General features: G+C 41.5%; 1 protein-coding gene across 1 annotated transcript; it reads left to right on the top strand.

Annotated features, from left to right (window-relative positions):
• Positions 1-243: 243 nt before the first annotated feature.
• LIAS (lipoic acid synthetase) lies at positions 244-21,772 on the top strand (the record flags this gene model as incomplete). The annotated part of the gene is made up of 11 exons (XM_025210685.1): positions 244-303; positions 1,006-1,178; positions 6,574-6,667; positions 7,427-7,507; positions 7,748-7,904; positions 9,236-9,293; positions 12,570-12,698; positions 16,306-16,451; positions 18,921-18,991; positions 20,022-20,133; positions 21,448-21,772. Coding segments are annotated over 11 exons (1,134 nt in total), but the record flags the coding sequence as incomplete, so codon positions are not given.
• Positions 21,773-23,732: the final 1,960 nt, after the last annotated feature.

Raw genomic sequence — 23,732 nt, 5'->3', positions numbered from 1 at the left:
GCTCCTGGGGCGGCAGACCAGCGCGGAGACCCGCAGCAGCGGCTCCGGGGCGTCGTGGGACCCTTTCCCCACAGTTTCACCCAGTCCTTAGCCCCGTGCTGCGTCTTTCCTCCCGCGCTCGGAGGGATCCTGGGGTCAAGGCCTCCACAGACGTTGGGTTGTTCCCGGAGGGTCCTGTCGCAGGGTGTTACCTGGCTGCAGGCTAAGACTTTCCCACCACCCGTCATTAGCTTTCAGAGCTAACTGACAACAGCAGTTTTCGTCTTGGAAGCTGGACAGGGCCGGTCTTTGCATCTGCGCTCTGTCTGTAGCATTTCTGACTTGAAAACACCATGCGGTTGTTCATACTTCTGTAGCAGGGGTGGGCAAAATGCATCCCGCGGCCCGCCAGGCCATTCTATCCAGCCCGCGAAGTCCCTAAAAATTTTAGAAAATTAATATTTATCTGCCCTTGGCTGCCTGTCATGCAGACCTCGATGGCTTGTCAAATCTCAGGCAGAGGGCCGCTTACTGAAATAATTGCCTGCCTTTATTTATAGACTAGATTTGTGGGCTTTGTAGGATGTTTCGTTTGGCAGAGGCATCTTGTTTTTATAACCCCCCCCCAGGGTCTGATCCTTGTTTTGATTTTCACATCTTGAAACTGATGGGTGGAGCCAGGTCTATGTCCCCTTTAAAAGGACTGAGCCCAGAAAGATTTATACCCTCAGTCTGCTCATAGGAGGTACATATAGCCTGGCTAGCCTTGCATATTCTTGGACTTGAAAACAAAAGCCAAGTTTTACCACTAGATGTGTACTCAACACTCCCTTTGAGAGTTGTGCACAGTCGTCCATTGAATTTGACCTTAAATTAGTACATAAGGAAGTACCTGCTCCAAAAATATTCATTTTCTGGCCTCTCTATAAATAAGTCCTTTCAGTTGTCATAGCGTACGAGCATTTATGTAATGTATACTGTAGCACGTTAGTGGTAAAATAAGTAATATAGTTACACTCCCCATAGGTGCTTGGAACCCAAGTATGTAGCCAGGACAGAGCGTCAAGTTCTTTGCCAGATGAAAAAAAGGAATTTCTGAAAAATGGACCTGATTTGCAAGAATTTGTATCTGGGGATTTTTCAGACAAGAACACATGGGCTGATTATAAAGGCAACGTAAAGCGTGAGAAGGGAGAAAGGTAATTGCAGTTTCAAACTTGTATATTGTACTCTCATTTAGGATCATGTTTTCTTCAATACAAGACACAACTCTGTCATCTGTAAAAGTATCTGTTAGAGGTGCACAGGTGTATCAGCTGGCTATCGGATAGGCAGCGATAAAAGGAGAAATGATGTTATCAGCTTTTAGTCTTCGTAGCCAATAATTTTTTGGTCTTTCTAGCCAATAATTACGGCCGTGTGCCCAGAGCATCCTGACAAGCATAGTCTAGTTCCCTGTGCCCCACTGCTGACCCAAGCCTGCGGCATACTACAGGTCCTGGTGTTGGCTACAAATGTCCAACTCGGGATCCTTAAAATTCTAGTTTATTAGGCGGATTGAAATACTGTAATGAGTTAAATCATAAACCTTGGGGTTGGTACCCACGCGCACACACATGCACACACACAGTAGCAAGCTACAGAGTCAGGTATACCTATCCTACAAGCGCTGGAGTCTGCCGTCGATGGCCAGTTGAGGCTTCTTTCAGCGAGGTGTTATCATCCAGAAGGGGGTCGTCGGCTGGTCCTTCTGGCTGGACAGGTCGGGTGCTGGTCAAGTTGGAGATCAAGAGGGCGCCACTGAGGGTCACTTTTCGCTGCCTTTTATCTGTCCTTGGCAGACTTTGGTGACTCCCCAGTTTTCAGGTTTGCCCAATCCAGGGGTCATTGACCCTCGTGGGTGGTCCCCGGCGTTGATTAACTCAGGCCAGGGCTTCTAGCCCTTGATCAGTGACGTTTAGAGATTTCCCGGTTGTTACATTGTCTTCTATTGAATTCTTCCGCTGGTTGATCTGGAGTTTCCCAGGTGTTAATTGCTGTCTGCTACCATGTTACACATTGAATCACTGATTCACTTGCTCTTTCAGGGGCCAGCCTGATACAGGGAAGGACAGTTTGATTCCTGCCCTTGTTAACATTGTTACAATGTATAACTTACTTATGAAACTAAATACATTCAGTTGAAAGGTGAAAGGTGAGGAGTATAAAATATAAGCTACAAATGCCATGGCACACAAATAGATAAAAATACCAGACTACAAGGGGAGATACAAAATGCACACGAATTTTAAAACACAATTCCTTATCCTAAAGTGAAAGAGAGAGGAAGGAAGAAAAGGTAGAAAAAGAGAAACATATCCAGAGAGGGGAAAGCAAATGCAGGCAAGAGGAAAAGGGGGCTTTCTGCTACACTGGTGAGCAGTGGAAGGAGCTGGCACCAGGGAGTGGTCACAGGGCACTCTGCTCAGCAACGAAGGGACTGTTACCAGCTCCTGCTGCTACTGCCACTGCCATGCAAATTCTGTACGCACAGCAGGGGCCTGAGTGCCAGGCCTGCCGCAGAGACGTTTGGCTGTGTGGGAGGGGTAAGGTGCCTCGTGAGGGACGTTCTGCTCCACTGAACACCAGGTGCCTTTGCAAAAGTAGCTTCTCCCTGCTGGCCATGGGAGCTCAGCTGTGGAGGGCCTGCCAGTACTGAGGCAACAGCATGCTGTGGGGTTCTAAATACACCCGGCACCGCTGTCTGCACAAAGGTCCACCCCACCCACCCAGGATGGCAGCGTAGGGTGTGCAGGGAGTGGGGCTGCAGGTAGGAGCTGTGGCCAAGGGGATGATGTGCAAGGGAATAAGGTGAAGGCCGGAGCAGTCGGGAGGTGTGCGTGTGTGTGTGTTATAAGTGCAAAACAAACAAAAAAAGGGTGTATTTATGTCAGTACTTTAAAGTGCCTTGCACTATTACTACATATTGGTTATTCGATTGGCATTGGTCGACATGGTTAGTTAATCATCGGCTATTGGCATTGGCCAATAAATCTTTATTTTCACCCTAATATCTGTGTGAATTTTGTTGTTTTTGTCAAGTTTTGGAGCATTGCAATATCTATTTCATGCTTTGTTCTGAAAGGAATCATCATTTTAACTAAATGCAACATGGTTATACAGGCAGTCCTCAGTCCTCAGACTTATGACACAATTGGTTCCTGAAAACCGCATCTTAAGTCGAAATGTTGTAACTCAGAACCAATTTTCTCATAAGAAACAGTGTTATAAATGGGGGATTGGTTCTTGAACCAAGGCCCGATACCCTTTTTTCTCAAACAATACCCCAGAATTTTGTACTCGATCAATTATAGATGAGTAATATAGCTACATTAATGTATTTATATTGTAAATAGGAATCATATTGATTTGGAAGGACTTCTTTGAGGTGACTTTACTGGACTTTTTGAAGGGCTCTTGGTTGGACTTTTTGAAGGGTTTTTGGCTGGAGTCTTCTCAGGAGTCTTAGCTGCAGGTTTTTCTGGAGTCTTGTCCGCTTTCTTAAAGAAAGTGTCCAAGGAAGTTTGGACAGATGTTCTCCAGGGAGATGGACGACACAGCAAACTTGTTCACTGGCTAGGTGTCGCATCGGATCAAGCGTTATAAGTTGAAAATGACGTCATAAAGTTGAAACAGGGTGTGAATTTAGAAACGTTGTAAGTGCAAAACGTTGTAAGTCGAGGACTGCCTGTAATATGTTTTCAGCAGTGTATTGGATTAGTTTTCAGTATACAAGTAAAAAAAATAATATTTAAAGCATACAAGAACAGTGTATTTTTATTTTTAATGCTCAAAAGAATAGGAGTGAATGGAGCTAGATCTGTTTTAAAGGAGTCTCTTGATGTATAAAGTGTTGAAGATTCATAGATTAAAATTGATCACTTATAGCTTTGGCTAATGTTATTTTAAAATGTTGTTATTTAAATATGTAGATCTGAATGTATCTGTGGTACAGAAAGGATCCACAACTGTTTCATGGTTTATTAACGATAATTAATGTGGAAGTTAATAATGCTTAGTACATTATAAGGAGCATGATAGCATCTGAAACCCCCATCCTGAAGTGGTAGGATCTGCCTTGTATGTTAGTCCTCCTACTGTCATTTATAAAATTTGTGTTGAAGCATGTCTAATGTCAGCTGCTAATTGCTTTTATTTTAAATTATATATGATTGGAGATAATAGAATCTATCTCTGTACAAATCCATTTTGTTCCCATAACTAGTGATATTAATATTTACAGTCTGGTTCTAATTTGGAAAGTGACTCTAGAAATGGCTCATGTTTATTAAAATAATTTCAGTATCAAAACAGTTCACATTTTAGTTAAGAAGGTGTTTTTTCCCCTTATCTTTCAGTCATGCAGATTCAACTTGAGATGTTAAAGCTGTGTTGATTTTTTTTTTTCTTTTTTCTTTCCCCCCCCTGGCTCACACATTTCCAACATAAATCAATTCTGTATTCTAACTGTGGGCCTTAAATCCTGTAAATAGAAGTATATGCAAGCAATGGTTCAGCAACCCTATTGTTGCTCCAGGTGGGCATGAGGGCTCGCCTCTGTTACTGTTTTTGCAGGATAGGGATTTAGTTAACAATTTTGTTGATGGTGTACAACAGTGGCATTCAACTTTTTTGGCCAGCAAGCCAGATAGGCAGTGCCCAGGCTGTCCATGGGCCAGATCCAGCTAATAGTCCCGATCCAGCATGGGGCAGTTACAGCAGGGCCCCATCTAGCTGTATGGAAGGAGAGTAGGGAACATCCTGGCTCCAACCTGGCCTTGAGGGAAGAGAGGGGGATAGGGTATAGCTCTATCTCAATGGGGGAAAGGGATGTGGCCAAGCCCCAACCTAGCTCTGTGGGGGGGATGGGTGTGGCCCAGCCCTGTGGGAGAACAGGAGTGTGGCACAGTGCCACAAGAGGGGAGGGAGCATGGCTCAGGTCCTGCAAGGGGGGGGGAAGGGGGCTTGAGTCAGCCCTAACCAGGCCCCATGGGGGAAGAGGGCATGGTCCCATCCCACCCAGCCCAGTGTGGGGTGTGGCCTGGTTTCATCCAGCCTGCAGGGGTGGAGGGAGGAGGCGTTATTTGGCCCCAACCTGCTGCATGGAGCTCAGGGTTTGGAAATATGACAGTTGGGGAGGATAGCTGTATTTATTGCCACCACTCCCCTGCTGCCAAATTTCCCAAGCTATGGGGAGCCCTGTGGGCCAGATACCTATGGCTCCACAGGCTGCATTTGGCCCATGGGCCAGAGGTTGAGCACCCCTGGTGTAATATAAACCTAAACATCATGCGGATCATTCTCCCATAGTTGTGTACACCCTGCAGAGTAGCAAAAGTTTCCTTTTTGTCAGCTTAGGCTCTGATTTAACAAGTTGCTTAAAGCAGTTGCAGTCAGGAGATTTCCTTCAGACATAAGGCTAGGTCCCTAGCTAAGTACTTAACCTGAATCAGATCTGAGTGAAAAGAAAAAAAGTAAGAAGCTATTTATTATGATCAGTTTCCAGCACAGAACCCTGCTTTAAGAGATCTGGATGAAATACAATTTGAAATGAAAAACATACGTTCCAAATAAAATTTTCTGGAAACGTCTTGGTTTCAAGAACTATTACATAATGCTGTGGCATTCTCAAATTATGCAATATCATCTGAGATAGTAATGACCAAAAAATTATATTGAATATATTTAAGACCGTTTGTCTTAAACTGCTGATAATATATATTTTTATGATGAGCCCTGGCACTTTTTCAAGAATTACAAAATAACATGGCTTCACATGTGCGTCAGAATATCCTAACATGTAGAATGTGCTTAGAACCCCTGTTTCATTATAAATATGGTAGTTCTGCCTCCAGGCTTCATTCTGTGGATACTGAATTAAATTCTGCTTTTATTTTCCACCCAGGAAACGTAAGGCCAATAAAACTACCTTTGTGTAAAATAGGGCAGAGCATGACTTACTTCATGGTACTGAGTAGAAGTGCAGAGTCACTTGAGCTATAGTGATCTTCTGCTTAGAAAAATGTACGTGAAAAATAGCCAACAATAGAATATGAAGACACCGAGGTACCTTCTCCTTTAGCATGTGTGTCATGAACACTATTGAGTTATAAATGTGCATCAAGAAACAAATATATCCTATTTTTTTAAAACACTTACATGAAGAATGAATTTAGAAGTTACCAAAAACAAAACCAGACCACCTTTCAACATCTGACCAGACTTTATGGCAATTGTGTTATTACATTGTCTGTATCCGAGATATCAATCAATGCCGTTTGTACTATGGTACTTATGTTAAACCCCAACGGTATATTTAATTGTCTTGCATCCTAATCACAGTGTGTTTCTATCTATTTTATGGCAAGATAATAAATTAGCATAGGAGTAAGTAATATAGTATTTGCATTAAATATGTTAATATTCATTTATGAATCGGGACCAAGGACTGTGTCGTATTTGGAAGCTGCAACAAAGGAAGGTGGATCCATGAAGTGAAACAAAGGTTACTTATACATAACTTACTAATCCTTGTGTTTGCTTGATACTATACAGGTTACGGCTTCCTCCGTGGCTGAAAACTGAGATTCCTATGGGAAAAAACTATAATAAATTGAAGAGCACATTGCGAAGTTTAAATCTTCATACAGTGAGTCTAGCGCCTGTCAATATTTCCTCTTCAGAGAAAGCATTGGTTTCATGTTGTGAAAGTCACCATTTGAGGACCACCAGAAAGCCTGTCCTCATAAGCCTTAGGGCTTAAGATGGACTTGTGATGCAGAGTATTGTGTTGAGTTTCTGCAAAAAGGGGAGATTTCACCTCAGAGAAATGGAGGAAGAAATAAGAGAATATTTGACATTTTCCTGTAACCATTTTAAATATTGTGCTGTTTCTTTAGTCCTTCTGGGAGATGGAAGATTATCTCTCTCTCATTTTAATAGACATGTTTATATAATTTTTGGAAATATATAAAAATAACTCAAGAGAAGAACTTTTAGAAATGTTTTTGTTATATCAGATATTAACCCCCCAGAGTGATAGGAAAAAATGGATATAAGGGTAAATTCTTTCCATCTCAGATTTTGTACAGATTGTATATACTTTTTACTATATCTAAAGTGTCCATAATTAATCATATTTAGAATGTTGATAAATAGTTATTTTGCTAAATAATTTTTCAAAACATTTTGTAGATGATGGTGATGATGTTGAGAAGGTGCAGAACTGGATGCTTGGGTTTCATGCCCAGCTCTGACATTGACTTTCTATGTGATGTTGGGTAACTCGGTTATTGTATAATTTAGCTCTGTCACTTTATCCCAGAAGGGGTTCTGTGAGGCTAGATTCCTTTGGGAGAAGGCACTAGTAAAATATGATTTATTATTAATAATGTTGCTTTAATTCTAGGTGTGTGAAGAAGCACGTTGTCCAAATATTGGAGAGTGCTGGGGAGGGGGCGAGTATGCCACTGCTACAGCAACGATCATGGTAAGGTGGTAATTGCCTCTTTTTAGAAGATTATTCTGTTCATGTTTCATCTGTTGGTACCAAGTTTGGATGTACACATATCTCCAGCATGATGATATTAGTATGCAATTCTGAGATGCATAATGAGTATTGTAAAATGCACGATGGGTTTTTAGTAACAAATATTTATTTTTTTCATCTATTCAATACTTTCTTGCCTGAATAATACTCAAGTGTAAATATAGCCTTTTCTTATTTCAGCTGATGGGTGACACATGTACCAGGGGTTGTAGATTTTGCTCAGTAAAGACAGCAAAAAGTCCACCTCCATTGGATCCTAATGAGCCTTACAATACTGCCAAAGCTATAGCTGAATGGGGCCTGGATTATGTTGTCTTGACTTCTGTGGACAGAGATGGTTAGTATCATTAGTGTCTCTTGATGTATACTTCCTTATAAAGTGTGCAGAAGTTTTACACTCTGCAGGTAATTTAGCTTATTGCAGGTGTAGATATAACTTTACATGATCAACGAAAGGAATTAATGATGCTAGAATTTTGCATAAATTACAAAACAGTCTCCAACCCTGAGCCTTTTTCTCATACTTTTTACACAGGAAAGATAGACCTAGTTTCTGATTTCCCTTACGCAAAAAAGAAATAGTTATTTATGGAACTGATTTGGGCTCTTTGGGTAAAGCTGATTTTCAAAACAAACGGGGAAAAAAAAAAGATATATTTCTGCTACAGTTATAATGATTTCTTAGTGTTTTGCTGGCTTGATGAAAGAATAGAATCAAAAAAGTCTTTTATGCTTCTGGTAAAAGCCTTGTAGCTTCCAAATGATGGATGTCATCACAAAGGAGAAATAATGACATTTATTTATTTTTTTTAAACTATCCGTGAAATACTACAGGAAGAAAATAAATTAAACCTTTAAACCATTCTGTGCTAAAGCCCATGGAAAACCCTCAGACTGTAAACAAATGTACCATTTCTCCTGAAAGTAATTTGTCCCAGAATCCTAGACCTGTGCTCAATTGTTCTGCTTCAGGTACTTGTGAATTATGAGGGATTAAATGTGATAACATCTGCCTCTCTCCCACTGTCCTCAATATACGTTGTGGTGTTCTGTAAGCTTATTGCAGGGACAAGCATGTCAGGCTGTGTGCTTTCATTGGCTACTGACTGGCAGAGGAGCAGCAATGCAGCTTGAAAAGGCAACGTGTAAATAGTTTTGTGGGTTCTGTTTTGATGCAAGTCAAAACTCAGGACCACCTCAGATGAGACATCTTTGCTTCTGAGGCTGGGAGCAGACAGTTAATGTTTGCCCCCTAACCAACCTTATCTAGCCTAGCTGTGGCAGGGGTCTGGCAGTTCACTTGTTGTAAGGTTTAGGGACAAGAGGTAAGGTCGCAATAGAGCAGAGATAGAGAACCCCTGGGACACATCCCAGAGCATGGCACGCAAGGCATCTTGCTTGGCACATGTGCCTTAGGGAAGGGGCCGGGGTTGCACTGCCACAACAAGGATCAGGCTCCTCTTGGTTCCCCCACTGTCTGCCCTGGCACACCAACATCTTACAAATCAAGGTTGTGGGTGTTTTTTGTACTCTGCTCAAAAATGTTGCCGACCCCTGGGATAGTGTTTCAACTTTAACTGAGAATTGGTTTGGAGTCAGCATAGATACCTAACATTAAATGATCCAAAGTAAATGTTATGTTAAAATAAAGAATAAAATTGTTTGTAGATATGCCGGATGGAGGAGCTGAACATTTTGCAAAGACAGTCTTGCATTTGAAGGAAAGGTACGACATTATTACTTCTATAATCTGTTATTATTAAACATATATAACATGGCAGTGCCAAAAGGCCACAACTAGGTTGTGCTCCATTGTGTCAAGTCCTATCATAGATGTCAGTCCATACTCAAAAAGCACATGCATGTATTTTTTTCATTCTTAGAATCATAGAAATGCAGGGCTGTAAAGGTCCTCAAACTTAGCTAGTCCAGCCCCCAGCATTGAGACAGGATCCAGGTATGTTTAGACCATCCTCAGCAGGCATGGTCTAATGTTTTCTTTAAAACTCCAACAAGGGAGATTTTCTGTTTCCTATACCAGACTTTCACTATCATAGCAATTAGAAATGTTTTTCTAATCTAGCCTACATGGTTTTTGTTATAAATTAAGATGATTTCTACTTGCCCTTCCCCTAAAAGCCAGGGAGAACAATTCATCACTGTTCTCTTTATGTGGCCCTTAATTATAGGGGAAGACTATTGTTACCCACGTCCCCACTCAATCTTTTTGACTAAACAAACGCAGTTTGTTCAACCTTTCTTTTATAGGTCACGTTATCTAAAATTATTCTCATCCTTGTTGCTATCCTCTGGACTCTCTCTACTCTTCATTAATGTCTGGAAGCAGTATTCCCGCTGAGGCCTCACTGACACTAAGAAAAGCAGAATTATTACCAACTTGGTCTTACTGACTCTTTTGTTAATGCATCTTAGAATCAGATTTGGCTTTTTTGCAGCAGCATCCTACTGTTGACCCATGTTTCTTCTTGTTATACATTTTTGATTAGCTATAATGCCAGATCCTTTGCTGTCAAGTTTCTATGTTGTCATTTATTTCCCCTTCTGTATTTATGCTTTGATTTCTCCATTCTGTGTATAGCACTTTGTGCCTGGCTTCATTGCATTCCATCTTCCTGATTTCAGCCCATCTCTCCATTGGTTAGGATCATTCTTTTAAATTCTGATCTTGTCCTCCAATGTACTTGCAACCCCTCCCAGCTTGGCATCTCATCCACAAAATTCATAAGTGTATTTGGTACTCTGTCATCCAAATCATTAATTAAAATATTAAATGGAGGTGTGCCCAGGACAGTTCTATAACAGGCACTACTTGAAATGCCCATCTAGCTTGACAGAAAACTGTTGATAACTACTCTTTGAGAGAGATTTTTCAACCAGCTGTGCACTCCTTGTGATGATTACATCTAGAACATATTACCATAGTTTGCATATGAGACTGTCATATGGGACAGTGTCAAAACTATTTCTAAATCAAGATATATCACATCTTCTGCTTCTCTTTCATACACTAAGTTACTCTGTCAAAGAAGGAAATTAGACTGGTTTGTCTCAGTCTGTTCTTGATAATTGTACATTGGCTGTTTTTAACATATTATATTATAGGTACAAATTGACTGTTAAATGATTTTTCTCAAATATTTCAGAGATCATTGTTAACATGGCTGGTCTGCAGTGCCCTAGCTTCTCTCAGAGATCATTGTTAACATGGCTGGTCTGCATTCCCCTAGCTTCTCCCTTTTTTCCAAGAAAAAAAAAAAAAAAAAAAGAATGTTGCCCTTCTCAAGTCCTCGAGGACCTCCCATGTGCTCTGCAAGTTCTCAAAGATAATATTCAAGGGTTCCAAAATTATTTCTGCTGTTTACAAAAGTACTCTTGGGAAAATTTTGTCAGGCCCTGCTGACTTCAGTACATTTCTCTTATTTAGATATTATTTAACCTGTTCTTTCTCTGTTTTAGGCTATGCTCCTATCTGTGTGTTTAAAATTACTTTCATTCAGTATATGGTCACAATTAACTTTTTTGCAAAGACTGAAGCAAAAAAGGCATTGAATGCTTCAGCTTTCTGTATCATCTGTTGATGTTCTCCTTTGCTGTATAGTAATGGACCTGTATTTCCTTTGTTTTCCTCTTTTAATGTTCTTGGAATATTTTTTTTGTTGGCTTTTATGTCCTTTGCAATGGAAATACATTTTCCATCTTAGCCTTTCTGATTTTATCCTTATGTGTTCATGCTATTTTTTTGTATGCTGATCCTTAGTCATGTGACCTTGCTACTACTTTTTGTAGGATTGTTTTTGGACTTTCAGGTCACTGACAAACTCCTAATGCTTATGGCTTGCAATGCCTGTATATATCCTTGGCAGAGAAATAGTTTGCCCTCCTTTGTGTGTTAAATATAGTCTCTCTTAGTAACTTCCAACTCTCTTGGATTCCAAACTTTGATAATGCTAATGAGTTATATTGAATAAAGAGTTTGGAACATTCTTCCACTGAATTTCAGTTTATCCTGACTGCTTTAAATCTGAACACTGAACTGTTTTTTGGGCCCACACATCTGGATCATTGTTGACATAGGGATCTAACAGCTGAATAGTGGGTTTCAGAAATGATACTAGGTTGCAAGAGGATCTGCTTTATTTTTCAGTACTGACCTCTGTCCTTGGCCATTTTTTCCTTCATGTCCTTGATTCCACATCCTTATTTCCTCATTTAAGCCTCCTTGCAGTTCTGCTACCATGTATCATCTAACACAGACACAAGTATGCAGCCAGAAGGCTGTGGATTTAATTCCTACATCCCAACTTGTGTAATGAGTAGTAGATGGGAAATCTCCCAAGTTCATCACCAGCACTTCTATAATCACCTGCAAGGGTTTCTGTGCATTTATGCAAAATAGTTGTCCCCAGGTTGCAGAGCCAAATTCCTGCTCCTGGGTTACTTGCTTAGATTCCTAAATAGCATTACCAAATATGTAGTCTCTTAACCCACAGCTCCTGTATGTCATCTAGAAGTTCATGTTTAAAATCCTGTTACAAATCTTGTGAAGCATAGTACAGAGCACAGATGAAAAAAATGAAATTCATGCATAACCAGCACTTTCTTTGACAAAATGTGATGGCTTAGGAGGCCATAGGAATGACTTTTATAATATGTTTAACTTGCATGACTTTCATTTTATTTCTTCTTCTATGGGTCAAATCAGGAATTATACGTCTGCTATGCTTTGAGTAAAAACTAGCACTCAGTTATTTTCAGGGCCCCATTGTTTTAGATGGGTACTATAGATTAACTTTATTTGCATATTTGAAAATTTATACATTAGACTTATCATTTTAAAAATAATGACTTTTAATTACAGGAAGATAAACCTTTTGACTACATACTAGTCCAGTATTTTACTGTTAGAACTTTTGACATATTTGATTTGAGCAGTTGACATAAATACCATGCATGGATTCATTTTTCAATCTTTGTTTTTCAGGAATTCAGGAATTCTAGTCGAATGCTTAACCCCTGATTTTCGAGGGGACCTGAAAGCAGTGGAGAAAGTTGCCTTGTCAGGACTAGACGTATATGCACATAACGTGGAAACTGTTCCAGAATTACAGAGGTGATTCAAGCTGGTCTGAGTATATGTAGCTATTAGAGGAGGTGTACAGTTAGAAGATAATCTGTGATGTTCTTTGGAGAGCAATATGGAGATGACTGTATTCCATTAAGCTCTGTTGCTAATTGAGTCCATTGCAGATTTGTTGTCTAAAATGTCACAGTGAGTGCTTTTTTGAAAGGCCTAACTTGGTAAGGTAGTATTCTGGGGTTTTGCTAGAGCTGTCAGAGGTGACACATTAGGGAGAGAGTCACATAAGTTGATGAAAACATTGTCTAAAAACAAATATAATGCTAGATTGTAAGACCGTGTGCATTAGGATCACACCTCTTTCAGTTGTAAAATTGTGGCAGGTCAAAAGGCAGTTTTGTTGTACCTAAATGTGAGAGATGTTTTTTTCATCCCAAGGCTAAGTGGGCTGCATTTGAGCATTTTCCAGAATATCTGGAAGCTTTGTAATAGATAAATATGGAAGGGTGGGACCTTAAGGCTCCCAGTTCAACTGACTTTTGCTCTGCTCTAGGACCTGTGTCACCATGAAATTATGTTTTCAAAGTGAGGAAATTGTTGGACGCAGATTGAATGTTTGAAGGGCACTCCACAGCATTTGTCCATCCTCCCAGTGTTTCAGTACCACCCGTGGGAGCCAAGTTGTGCTCATCTTAACAGTGAAGTTACGTTACAGCTCCTACTGAAATTTCCAGAATCCTCTGCTCCCTTCCCTGGGTGGCCCTGTGCGCTGTGCATGGTTTCTACCAGCAGAGGGCAACGTACTCTGTAAAGTAGCACCTCCGAAGTTTTACAGGCCTGAAAAAGTGGATTCGGTGAACTATTTTTCTTTTGAGTGCTGGCTGATTTACTCCCACCCAACCAGGTCTCCAAAGACTTCTTGGCACAAAAAGGATTTAATTCCTTCCTGTTGCCTCTTTTCTGTTGTAAAAGTGGCTCCCATCTTTATCACCATGTTGTAAACTTAGTAACAAATTAACCTGACAAATGAAAGAGGTTCTTAAAAAAAAAAAAAAAAAAAATCAAAGATAAATGGTGACTTTTTAGATTGCTTTTAACGTGCCTCATTTAAAAGCTGGGGCTTTGCTTTGATATCTGTTGTTAATGTGACTGATTTTCTGGGATCAAAATCCAGGATACAGTCCCTTATTCTCCATGGACCTTTGGACTGAAAGTTGCTTCCCCAGCTTCTGGCTCCGGTTAATTTAATCCACTGCTAACTTCTGAACCGGCAGTGTCCTTGTACCTTTTCTCAGCAGATACAGCAGGATGCTGCCTGCTCCCGTGAGAACACATGGGGAAGAGTCAGCAAGTTAGGGCCAATTCTACAAATATGGGACAAAAATGCCATATCAGGGATTATTGAGGACATTGGGAGACACCCCCCTAATTCACAGTTGTCCTAGGAAACATGGGGTGATTGGTTTCAGCCTACAGGTCTGCCACCTGGACGAGCAACTGTCTATTCCCCCCAATCTCTGGTCTTTGTTACCTTGAAGTATCATAGTGTAAAGGAAAAAATGACCCTTTCCCATTTTGAGGTCTGCTCCATTAGGGTAAAGGAGCCAAGAACCCAGTGGAGGGGCAAAAAGACAACAGAGCTGCAGGCACATGGTGGGGATGGATTTACCTAACCAAAACACTTTATAGCATGCACAGTTCTTCCCCAGGGAGAGGATGAGACAGAAAATAAATCATGCATAACAGATATTAATCATATCATAGTGCAGTGTTGTAAGGCACTCAGATACTATATTGAAGAGATTGAAATAAAAACGTACATAGACTGAACTGCTGTGAACTGTATCCCGGGGATTGATAGGTGCCTTATCTTGAACAGCTCCTAAAATTTAACTGTGGAATTAACAGGTTTTTACCTACAAATGTTCCCCTGTTAATTTAGTAAGTTGGATGGTCTAAACTTAGTTAATGTATAGTTTGGCCACGTTACCAGCCAAACTATATAGAGGGAGCTAGCCTGTACCACTTTTATAGTATGGACATAACTGGTTTGGATACAGTAATATGGTTACCTGCCCTGAGTAGATTGCCTTAAAATGGCTGCAAGAAAATTCTTGTGTAGAATTCAAGTGCAGCTAGGGTGAGGCAGTACCCAGTGCAAGTGAAACACAGTTCCATTGTTGTTTTTGTATTGTAGTGGCTCTAACAGATCTGGGGTCATTACGCTAAGACATATGTAGATACATGATAAGCAGGGATCCTGGTTTTCTCTAATAAAAAGTTGCAAATTCTCTGATTAAACCCCCCAAAATCCGTGATTAAAATGAAAGGCCCTTCAGTCCCACCTCACAGCCCCCTGACCCTGCTTGTGCCCCTCGCTCTTCCCCCACAGCCCCTCCAGCGCTGCTGGTGACTCTTGCCAACAGCCTCCTGCCACCCCCAGCCCTGCTGAAGGGGGCCTCCAGCTGCCAGAGCTATGGGGCCAGGGACCTGGGTCCATAGCCCCCTGCCCCCGCAGGAGATGGTGGCTACTGCAGTGGAGATTCCGCCCCCCCCCCCAACTGCCTCCATGTTGCAGGCTTGGGCAGGGAGGCTGGCTCCCCACCACTGCACACACTCCTAGGGGGCATGGGGGACCCATGCTCCCCAGATCTTTGTGCAGGACAAGCACGGACTGCCCACTATGGGTGCGCATGTGGCCCGGTGCTGCAGGGCTCAGCAGGGCTGCACGGGGATCTCCTTGTCATTGAGAGCTCCATGCTACCCTGGTGAGGCATCCCCTGCACACGCAGCATCAGCAAGGAGCAGAACCCTGTGCTACTGCCCTCGATGCTGCTGCACATGCTGGGGATGTGTTGCAAGGACAGTATGGAGCTCGTGGTGGCAAGGAGATCCCCACGTGACCCCACTGTGCCCTGCAGCACCAGGTCGCACCCGGTGGGCTGTAGAGGCTCTGGGGGAGGGCAGCAGGGTGGGAGCCCAAGCCTGCAGTGGGCAGCCTGCCCCCACCCCAAGCACAGATCCAGGGGACACGGGTCCCCCCCGCCTCTCCAGGAGTGTGCACGGTGGCAGGGAACCAGCTGCTGCGCCGGCCCCCCCCCCGGATGAGCCATCTGTGACCCCTGTGGTCGTGCATTGTGGCCCCAAGCCCCATGGACCACCTGGCTGGGCAGCACCCCAGCCCTGCCCAACTCCCTCCATCCCTCACTATGGGGGCCTCAATCTCCCCCCACTCATCTTACCTGCAGGAGCCGCTCTCCAGGCTGCCTGGCAGCCATGTGTTTATACACTCATGTGGCACCCCCTGCCTGACTGCCCTCCTGCTCCCTCCCAGGCCCTTTTAGGCTGGAACTGTGCCAGCTTGCAGAGCTTTTTGCAAAATCTGCAAGTTTCTCCATTAAAATGAGAAATCCATTTTTTCCTCCAGTAAAGGGGAAAATCCTTGTTTTTCTCCATTTTTTTCTGTGGGAAACAGGAAACCCCAGGTCCCTGATAAGATCTTTTGACTCTGCAGAAACAGGCAAAAGTTTTAGTTGCTAAAACCACAGGTCCCTGAGATTATTCTAGTGTCTCTTGTCTCATGCTTTTTTTTTTTCTAATATTTTTCTTATGCTCAAGATAACATGAATATTTTTTAAAGGAAAGTCCGGGATCCTCGAGCCAATTTTGAGCAATCTCTGTGTGTTTTGAAGCATGCTAAGAAGGTCCAACCTGATGTAATTTCTAAAACCTCTATTATGCTGGGGTTAGGCGAGACAGATGAACAAATACATTCAACAATGAAACGTAAGTCATCCTTAGAACTTATGTATACAAGCTCGAGTATGTTGGAAAATGATTGCAAGATTGTTGCTTTAACATAACTGAAACAATCTAAACTGTTGTCTAAATTGTCTGCAGAAAACCCCCAATTTTTGTTCATTTTAAAAATCAAGAACAGCACTTTTTGTTCCAGAGCTATTAGGTTTTCACATTTTCAATAAAAACTTTTAAACAGACCACTCTGTCCACCTATTCCAACTCCAATTAAAAGTAATGGGAATCTTCTCATGGACTGCAGTGGGACTGTCTCTATCCATTTAACATTAAACATCCAGTTGGGATCTCAAAGGTAGACCCCATCCGTGTTATTTTACTGTATTTGGTTTTAAAGTAACATACTTTTTTTGTAGTTTTCAAAATAACTTCTTGATTTAAATGCAAAGAGTATTTTTAAAAGGGCAGAAAGTTGTCCTTAGCAAGAGTACCTGCCCCTTATCTATTTTTATACTTAGTTTTATATTTGAGAAAAATCAAGGTTTGTGAAAGTGGGTTAAGAAGCCTCTTCTAGGATGAAATTCATGGACCCCATCTCTTTGCCCCTTTTTTTGTTCAAAGCCTGGAGCAGATTGCTGGGATGCAGTGCAGCCCTTTCATAGCTACCCCTCCAGGACTTCTCTGGGGGATTCCTAGCCACTGGCATCATGGACATAAAGTGTGCTCTTTCTGTCCCCAGGCAGGCTTTGCATCAGTATTTTTGGAGCCAGGGTATAGCCCACCTCCTTGGTATGCAGACCACCCTGACACCTGTGCAGTTGCTGTCATCTTGCTTCCCTTTCCTCCCATATACTTGCATTATAGAATGTGTGAATTTACCAAGAGCGAGGTAACTTCGTCACAGAACAAGTTCAGTCTAAGCAGAAGTTCACAGTAATTGCAGTTGCAGTGTCCATCATGAAATAATTTATGGCTTTCTTTGTGTGGGACAAATCTGGGCACCCAGTCTTAAGAACAAAAATAGATATGAAATAGATGTGTGAACAGATACCTTCATGAGCTGGGCATGAGAAGGCTGAATTTGCTTCTGTAAGTATAGTTTCGAGTTTGAATGGAAGTGGTTCAATTGTTATTCTCAATTAGGGTGTCTTGAGAGCCTTTCAAGGGTGCCAGGCAATCTTAGCACTGTTAGGTGTACAAATATGATTCACAAGATCATTCCAAAGTTTTCAAATAAGATTCCATAGGGTTAAAAAACATTCTGACCTATTGTGGTCTTTTGAGCTCTTGGCAACAGGAAAAAAATTGCTCTGTTACTTTTCTGTAGCAAAAAAACAAGTGAAAACTAAGAACAGCTATTTTCTGATGGGTGCCTCGGGTCTAAAAGGGCTGAAAACCACTGAGACATTTAATAGCAAATCTAAACAGTTCAGGGTCTCAGAAAGCACAGGCATTATATTAACATATAGCTATAAACTGTGTAGTATTAGTGAAAGATGTTGGTAATGCCCTTTGGATTTATGGCTTCTATATTAGAACTGGGTGTGTAATTTCTGCATCAGCATTTCTTCACAGCTTTTCCAGAACTAAATCGTAGCCCTGTAAGTAAGCATTTGGCATTGTAGACTTTTGCCAAGCAATGAGCTTTACCTAAGGATATTAATTGTTATGTTCATACAAAACAAAGTAAGCAACGCCAGTAGTAAGATGATCCATATTATTTATGGGGTGACAGAAGTGTGGTAAGCTCTTAGGTTTGAGCCCTGAAGCAGACAACCAAAAGCAAATTCCTGGTGGAAATGTTTCTTACAGGTTATTATTAATTACACTTGACTTTTTAAATTCAGTATTTTAATACTGCTATTGGAGAGGATTCGGTCATGTAGACCTCATGCAAAAAGTGGATTTTTAGAAGGACATTTGGAGAAGAGATTCTAGAGGCAGGGTAAGAGTACAGTAAATCACTTTTAGAAGATCACAATATAATATTAATAATAGAAGAGAGCAAGAAGAAAGATGCATTTTCCTAGTCCAGTGCAGGTAATGAGCTCCTCCTTTGGAGCTCAAAGTATGTCAAGGATGGAGCTCAGATGTGGCGGGAGACTGCCACATTTGCTGTGCATTATACTTTAGCAATAAGTCAAAATTAGTCTCAGCTAATGATAAATCAGAATCCAATCCCATTATGGAGGCTGGTCTCATTCACACTCGTAGAGATGAAAAACAGTGAAAGTTAAGGTCAAAGTCTTATTAAAATTATATTTTAATCTTGAGTATTACTAAATATTAATCTTGCTATCTGAAGTATTATACCCAAGCACTGTACTCTCTTCCCTTGGCTTCACATGTATTCTTTGATGCCATATATTAGAAGACAGATTCTAACCCATGGTTGTTTTTTAATAAGTTAAGAACTTATCTCCATTCAGAACTGGGCATAAAAAATGTTTTAGTAGTCATGATTCTGGCACCTGCTAAGTAGGCACTTTTCTTTTACAGTATTACGTGAAGCAGATGTGGACTGTTTGACCTTAGGACAATATATGCAACCAACAAAACGTCACCTAAAGGTACACATATCTTGAATTTGCTGCCCAAATTGTAGTCCACAGCCCACAGCTGCCCAGCAGCATTGTTCCCCATACTTTGTCAAAAGGAGGCTTCACATGTCTTTAATGCAGCTTTGGATAATTTGAAGAACTCTTCACCTTTAGACTGGGCAGGCATCTGTGCACCATGATCTGTACTCTTTTCAGGTGTAGCCAGGCAGCTCTGCACTGTGGGCAGCTGTACACTACCTAGCAGCTCCAGCTGCTGTGGTGCCAATTGCAGCAACATGGCCCTGATGTGGACACAGCTATTTTTGCATCTTCCCCTTCCCCCCACCCACCCACACAGTTGCAGCTCCTTAGTTACATTACTGGGCTCTGTTAGAAGTGTCACAGCCCTTAAACCTACAAGCACATGCTACTTCCTCTCTGCTGCCTGCAGTCAGGACAGAGGAAGCTGGCCTGATTCTCTTGCAAGGAAATAGTCTTATTCTAGGTAGAAGGCCCAATCCAGCCTCCTTCCCTGCTACATGACATACTGCCCCTTAGTGGTGTCAGTCTAATTAGAAATAGGCATGTTGCTAGGTTTTCCATCCTGTAATCTGGACCCAAGTTTCAGAATTCAGTTCTATTCCATTAGACTAGAATCGGTGTTTCAGTGAGCAATTGATTCCTGGTGAGAAAATGGATTTTGTAGCTTTTTAAGTAACTTGGAAAATTTAAAGGTTTGCTCAAAAATGGACCAGTTAAGATGGTGAAGAAAATATTGATTTGATGAAACAACTGAAGTAAAATGGTTTAAGCTGCTACTCTTTAAACATGTAACAGTGAACAGAAACACTGTTGGCTTGCTCAGAGTCAAGAGGTAAGTGTAGTTATATCAGGTTTTCAATTTGCCACTCAGTTTTGAAAGATACAACCCCTAAAGTAATGGTTACATACACCCACATTCTATCTTACTGCAGAGATGTTATATCTGTTCATTAACACAGTGAACAGTATTGCATTCACCAACATCAGGCTCTGATCAGAATTAATCTTTTCCATTCAGGTTGAGGAATACGTTACTCCTGAAAAATTTAAATACTGGGAAAAAGTGGGAAAAGAGCTTGGATTTCATTACACGGCTAGTGGCCCTCTTGTACGCTCCTCTTATAAAGCAGGTAAGGTTCAGGTTTTTTTTAGAACGTATAACTTATGTAAATTGAAGTAATTGGTAACAAAATGTCACCTCAAGGACAAATCGGAACATTGGCTCTTTGTTACTTGTATGTGGAATAAAGCTTTTTTTCCATCTCATCTCACTGGGATTGCCAAAAGTTGGTATTTCAACAATTAATATTACTGCTAAAGCTGACATTTGGTCAAACTGAGAACTTAATTCAATGACCCAGGTCTAAGTTTCTATTAAGCATTAAAGTTACTGATCCATGCATGTATTTATTTTTAAAGAATATCATTTGCTGCTCCTGCCGTTACTCACTTCCTCTAAGGATTCTGGGGTTTGAAACAGTTTTCCCCTTGCCTGTTCACTGGTGAACTGAAATAGTGTTTAATAGCACTGAGGAAACAACTTTTCATGACTCCCTTTTTCTATCAAAATGTCAATGGGTATGTCTATATGTACATTAACTCACTTTATTTATGCATATTAAATCTAGTACCTCCAGGCACTTGTACATATGCTTGTGCTGCAGCACCGAGCACCTTTAAGACAAAAGTTTTAGTTCAAACATGCACCACCCCCATTTTCTCAGTACTGATGCACATTTCCTCATTTATACAAATGCTTGCAACAGTGCCAGGTGTCAGCTCACATGCAGAGCAGACTCAATTAACAGAGTCTGCTCCAACATGCTGGATCTCTGGCGCATCGGTGCAGACAAATGTGTATGTGTAAAGGCCCTCCATTGTGAAATGCCAAGAAAATGCTCATTAGCCTGTCTTATTGCACATTAAGCTGAAGAGTACCATTTAAGTGACGCTTAATGTGCATTAGCCTATTTTAATGCACATTAACTAAATAGCACAGTTTTTATAGTGATGCTTTAATGTGCATTAAAATAAGCTAATGTGTAGACTGCCCAGTATGTTGAACATTTGGCCCTGCCCGAGATAGGTTGTCCCCATAGCTTGCTGTTTTGGGTTGGGAGACAGGAGGGGTTATAGACAAATGAGCTGGGGTATTTTGGTTCTCAAATAGTCTCTAGCATAATTTAAACCACCTTTCAAACAAGGAACTTCAGTAGCATATGAAGAGGAGAACTAATTCCTATTACATAGTGGGAGGCACCATGTAGCTCTGTGATCTCACACACACAACTAAGCAGTAGTAGAGTCAAAGAGGAGAACCCTGTGGTTCTGACTTTCACTCCTTTTGAAGTACTACTGCTTCTAGAACACTAGAAATATATACTGCTTTGCTTGTGTTGGTTAATCAATTGACTTCTCTTAGTATTAAATTTTCTTTTAATTAGGTGAATTTTTCTTGAAGAATTTAATAGAGAAAAGGAAGACAAAGGCCATTTAAAATGGGAATGGTCTCATCTTCAGAGAATTTCAGCTTTATACCGTCACATTTTCCAAAAGTTCAATTAATTGCAAAAACCAAGTGCCAGATGGTAGACTTCTAGGAAGATGCTGAGTGTATTTAGAATTCTGAACTGTTGGCAAAACAAATTCATCTCATTTTTCATTTCAGTAGAGTGTTATGTCTCAGCTCTGTTGTTAGGGAACCCTGGCACAGGACGCAGTCTGTCCGACTCGCAAAGAATTCCCCCTCCCTCCCTTCCTCTACCTAAACAAAACTGATTAAGATGCAGTGGGAGATGCACCTAACGCTCCAGATAAGGGTGACGAGTGAAACAACTGCCCTAGGTCTCATTTGCATCCAAGATGGAACCAGATGACAACTCATTTACATGGGAGATGGAGAACAGAACACCTGAAGCAGAGACTGCAGTGAATTCTGGGATCAGAGAAGCAGGGGAGCACTACATGATGGGGAATCTGTGCTCCAAATGCTAATCAACCCATGTTTACACACACCCAGCTCAGCATTTATCAGACCAGTTCTAATTTGGATTTACAAAGGACCCAGACACACACCCACCTCTAAGTTTAATAGGCATCTCGAGCCATACATTCCCTAGTCCGGATTTACAAAGGACTCCCCCCCCGCCCCCCACCTCAGACACACACCTCTAAGTTTAATAGGCATCTCAGGCCATACATTCCCCGGTCCCAGTATGGGAGGCCTATTTAAACCTGATTGACTAAAACTCAGTTGCTGGGTTAGGGAATGCTGAGGCAAAGAGACCAAGTCAGAGCAGGTATGGGCAACATTTGAACAATGGTAAAGGGTTCATCACAGCATCCAGCCTGTTGGAGCCCTGACCACAAGTGTTGTCATACTTTTCCTGGGATGACTGGTGGAAGGTTGGATGATCACCTGTCTGGGGTCTTGTGAACCCAGCATTCATTCCTGCCTGTGGCAAGGGGTCAGGCTAGATGATCTGTTCAGGTCCCTTCTGACCCTAGCTACTATGAAACTATGAAGTCCTCTCCACAAAAGGTTATGAACACTCCAATAATTGCCCTAAGTCTGTTAAAAGACTATAGTAAGATGTGGAAAAGTCATGCTAAGCTGAGGCTTGTTTACAACAAGTAAAAATCCAAAACCCTGATGCTGCAAGCTATCTGTTGTTTCTGAAGAAACCATGAGATAGTCCATCAGTATATCTGCTATCCATAGGAATTTCAAGATGGCTGTCAAGTGTCTGGATACTTCCTAAGCTTGTGTTTCCTGATTATCAATCAGTTTCTTGAGATGCTCCAAACCAGATAACCCCTTGTCAATTGAAAAGACAATGATTTACACTATTGAAAATGCTTTGAAGAAGCTGAACTGAGGGTATAAAAATCTGTAAAAAAGCAGCAGTGTGTGCGCCAACACTATCTGCCATTGTTCTTGGGATGCTGGAAGAACAGATCATCTCCCTTCAAGGATCGTGCTATGGCCTTTACCTGTCAGCTTTGCAGCCCAAATGCCATGGCCTGGTGAGAGCCCAGCATTCTCTTTATTTTCTCTAGGCATAAATAACTAATACAGTTCAGGTTCAGAAAAGCTGAAGCTGTTTCCCTCAATACTTAGTAAAACTAGGGTAATACTGTAATTGTGTTTGTTTTTCCTTTGCATGTCTATTACTCCTAGTACCATTCTATATTATTTCATATACTTAGCAGTAAATAATTTTTATAGTCAAACTGGTAGTAACTGGGTATATTTTTCCTTCTCTACTTTCCTTCCCCACTTGCTCTGCAGCAATACTTCTTTTACCCAAGCTAAAGATCCCTGTGAAGCCCAAAAATACTGTGGGGCCTGCTCATCAAGGGGCTAAAGCTTGGGACATGCTGAGTTTGAAACACATAAGGGGATCAGCTTGTACAGGCTGATTGACCTAGTTTGACTCAGACATGCCCTAATGAACTGAATGCTGGCCCATGAAGGTGTCAGCTGGACACCCAGCCGGATTCAGAAGTATTCTGTTCACCTGTGTGCCCGACTGCAGTTTATTGTTGCTCTGATGAACTGATTCTTGGCATGTGAAGGTGTCAGCCTGTCCATGCTGATCAACCTGGCTGGGTCAGGCGTGTCATGTTAATGTGTGTGCGTGTGTGACTGATTTGGTGACTGGAGGAACCCAGCCCCAATGAAACCGAGTCCTGCAAGATGGCTCCACTGGGAGTGAGGAGTTGCAGA

Source organism: Alligator sinensis, unplaced genomic scaffold, assembly GCF_000455745.1.
Source record: "Alligator sinensis unplaced genomic scaffold, ASM45574v1 scaffold246_1, whole genome shotgun sequence".
Lineage (NCBI taxonomy): Eukaryota > Metazoa > Chordata > Crocodylia > Alligatoridae > Alligator > Alligator sinensis.
This window is presented reverse-complemented; position numbering and strand designations above follow the sequence as displayed.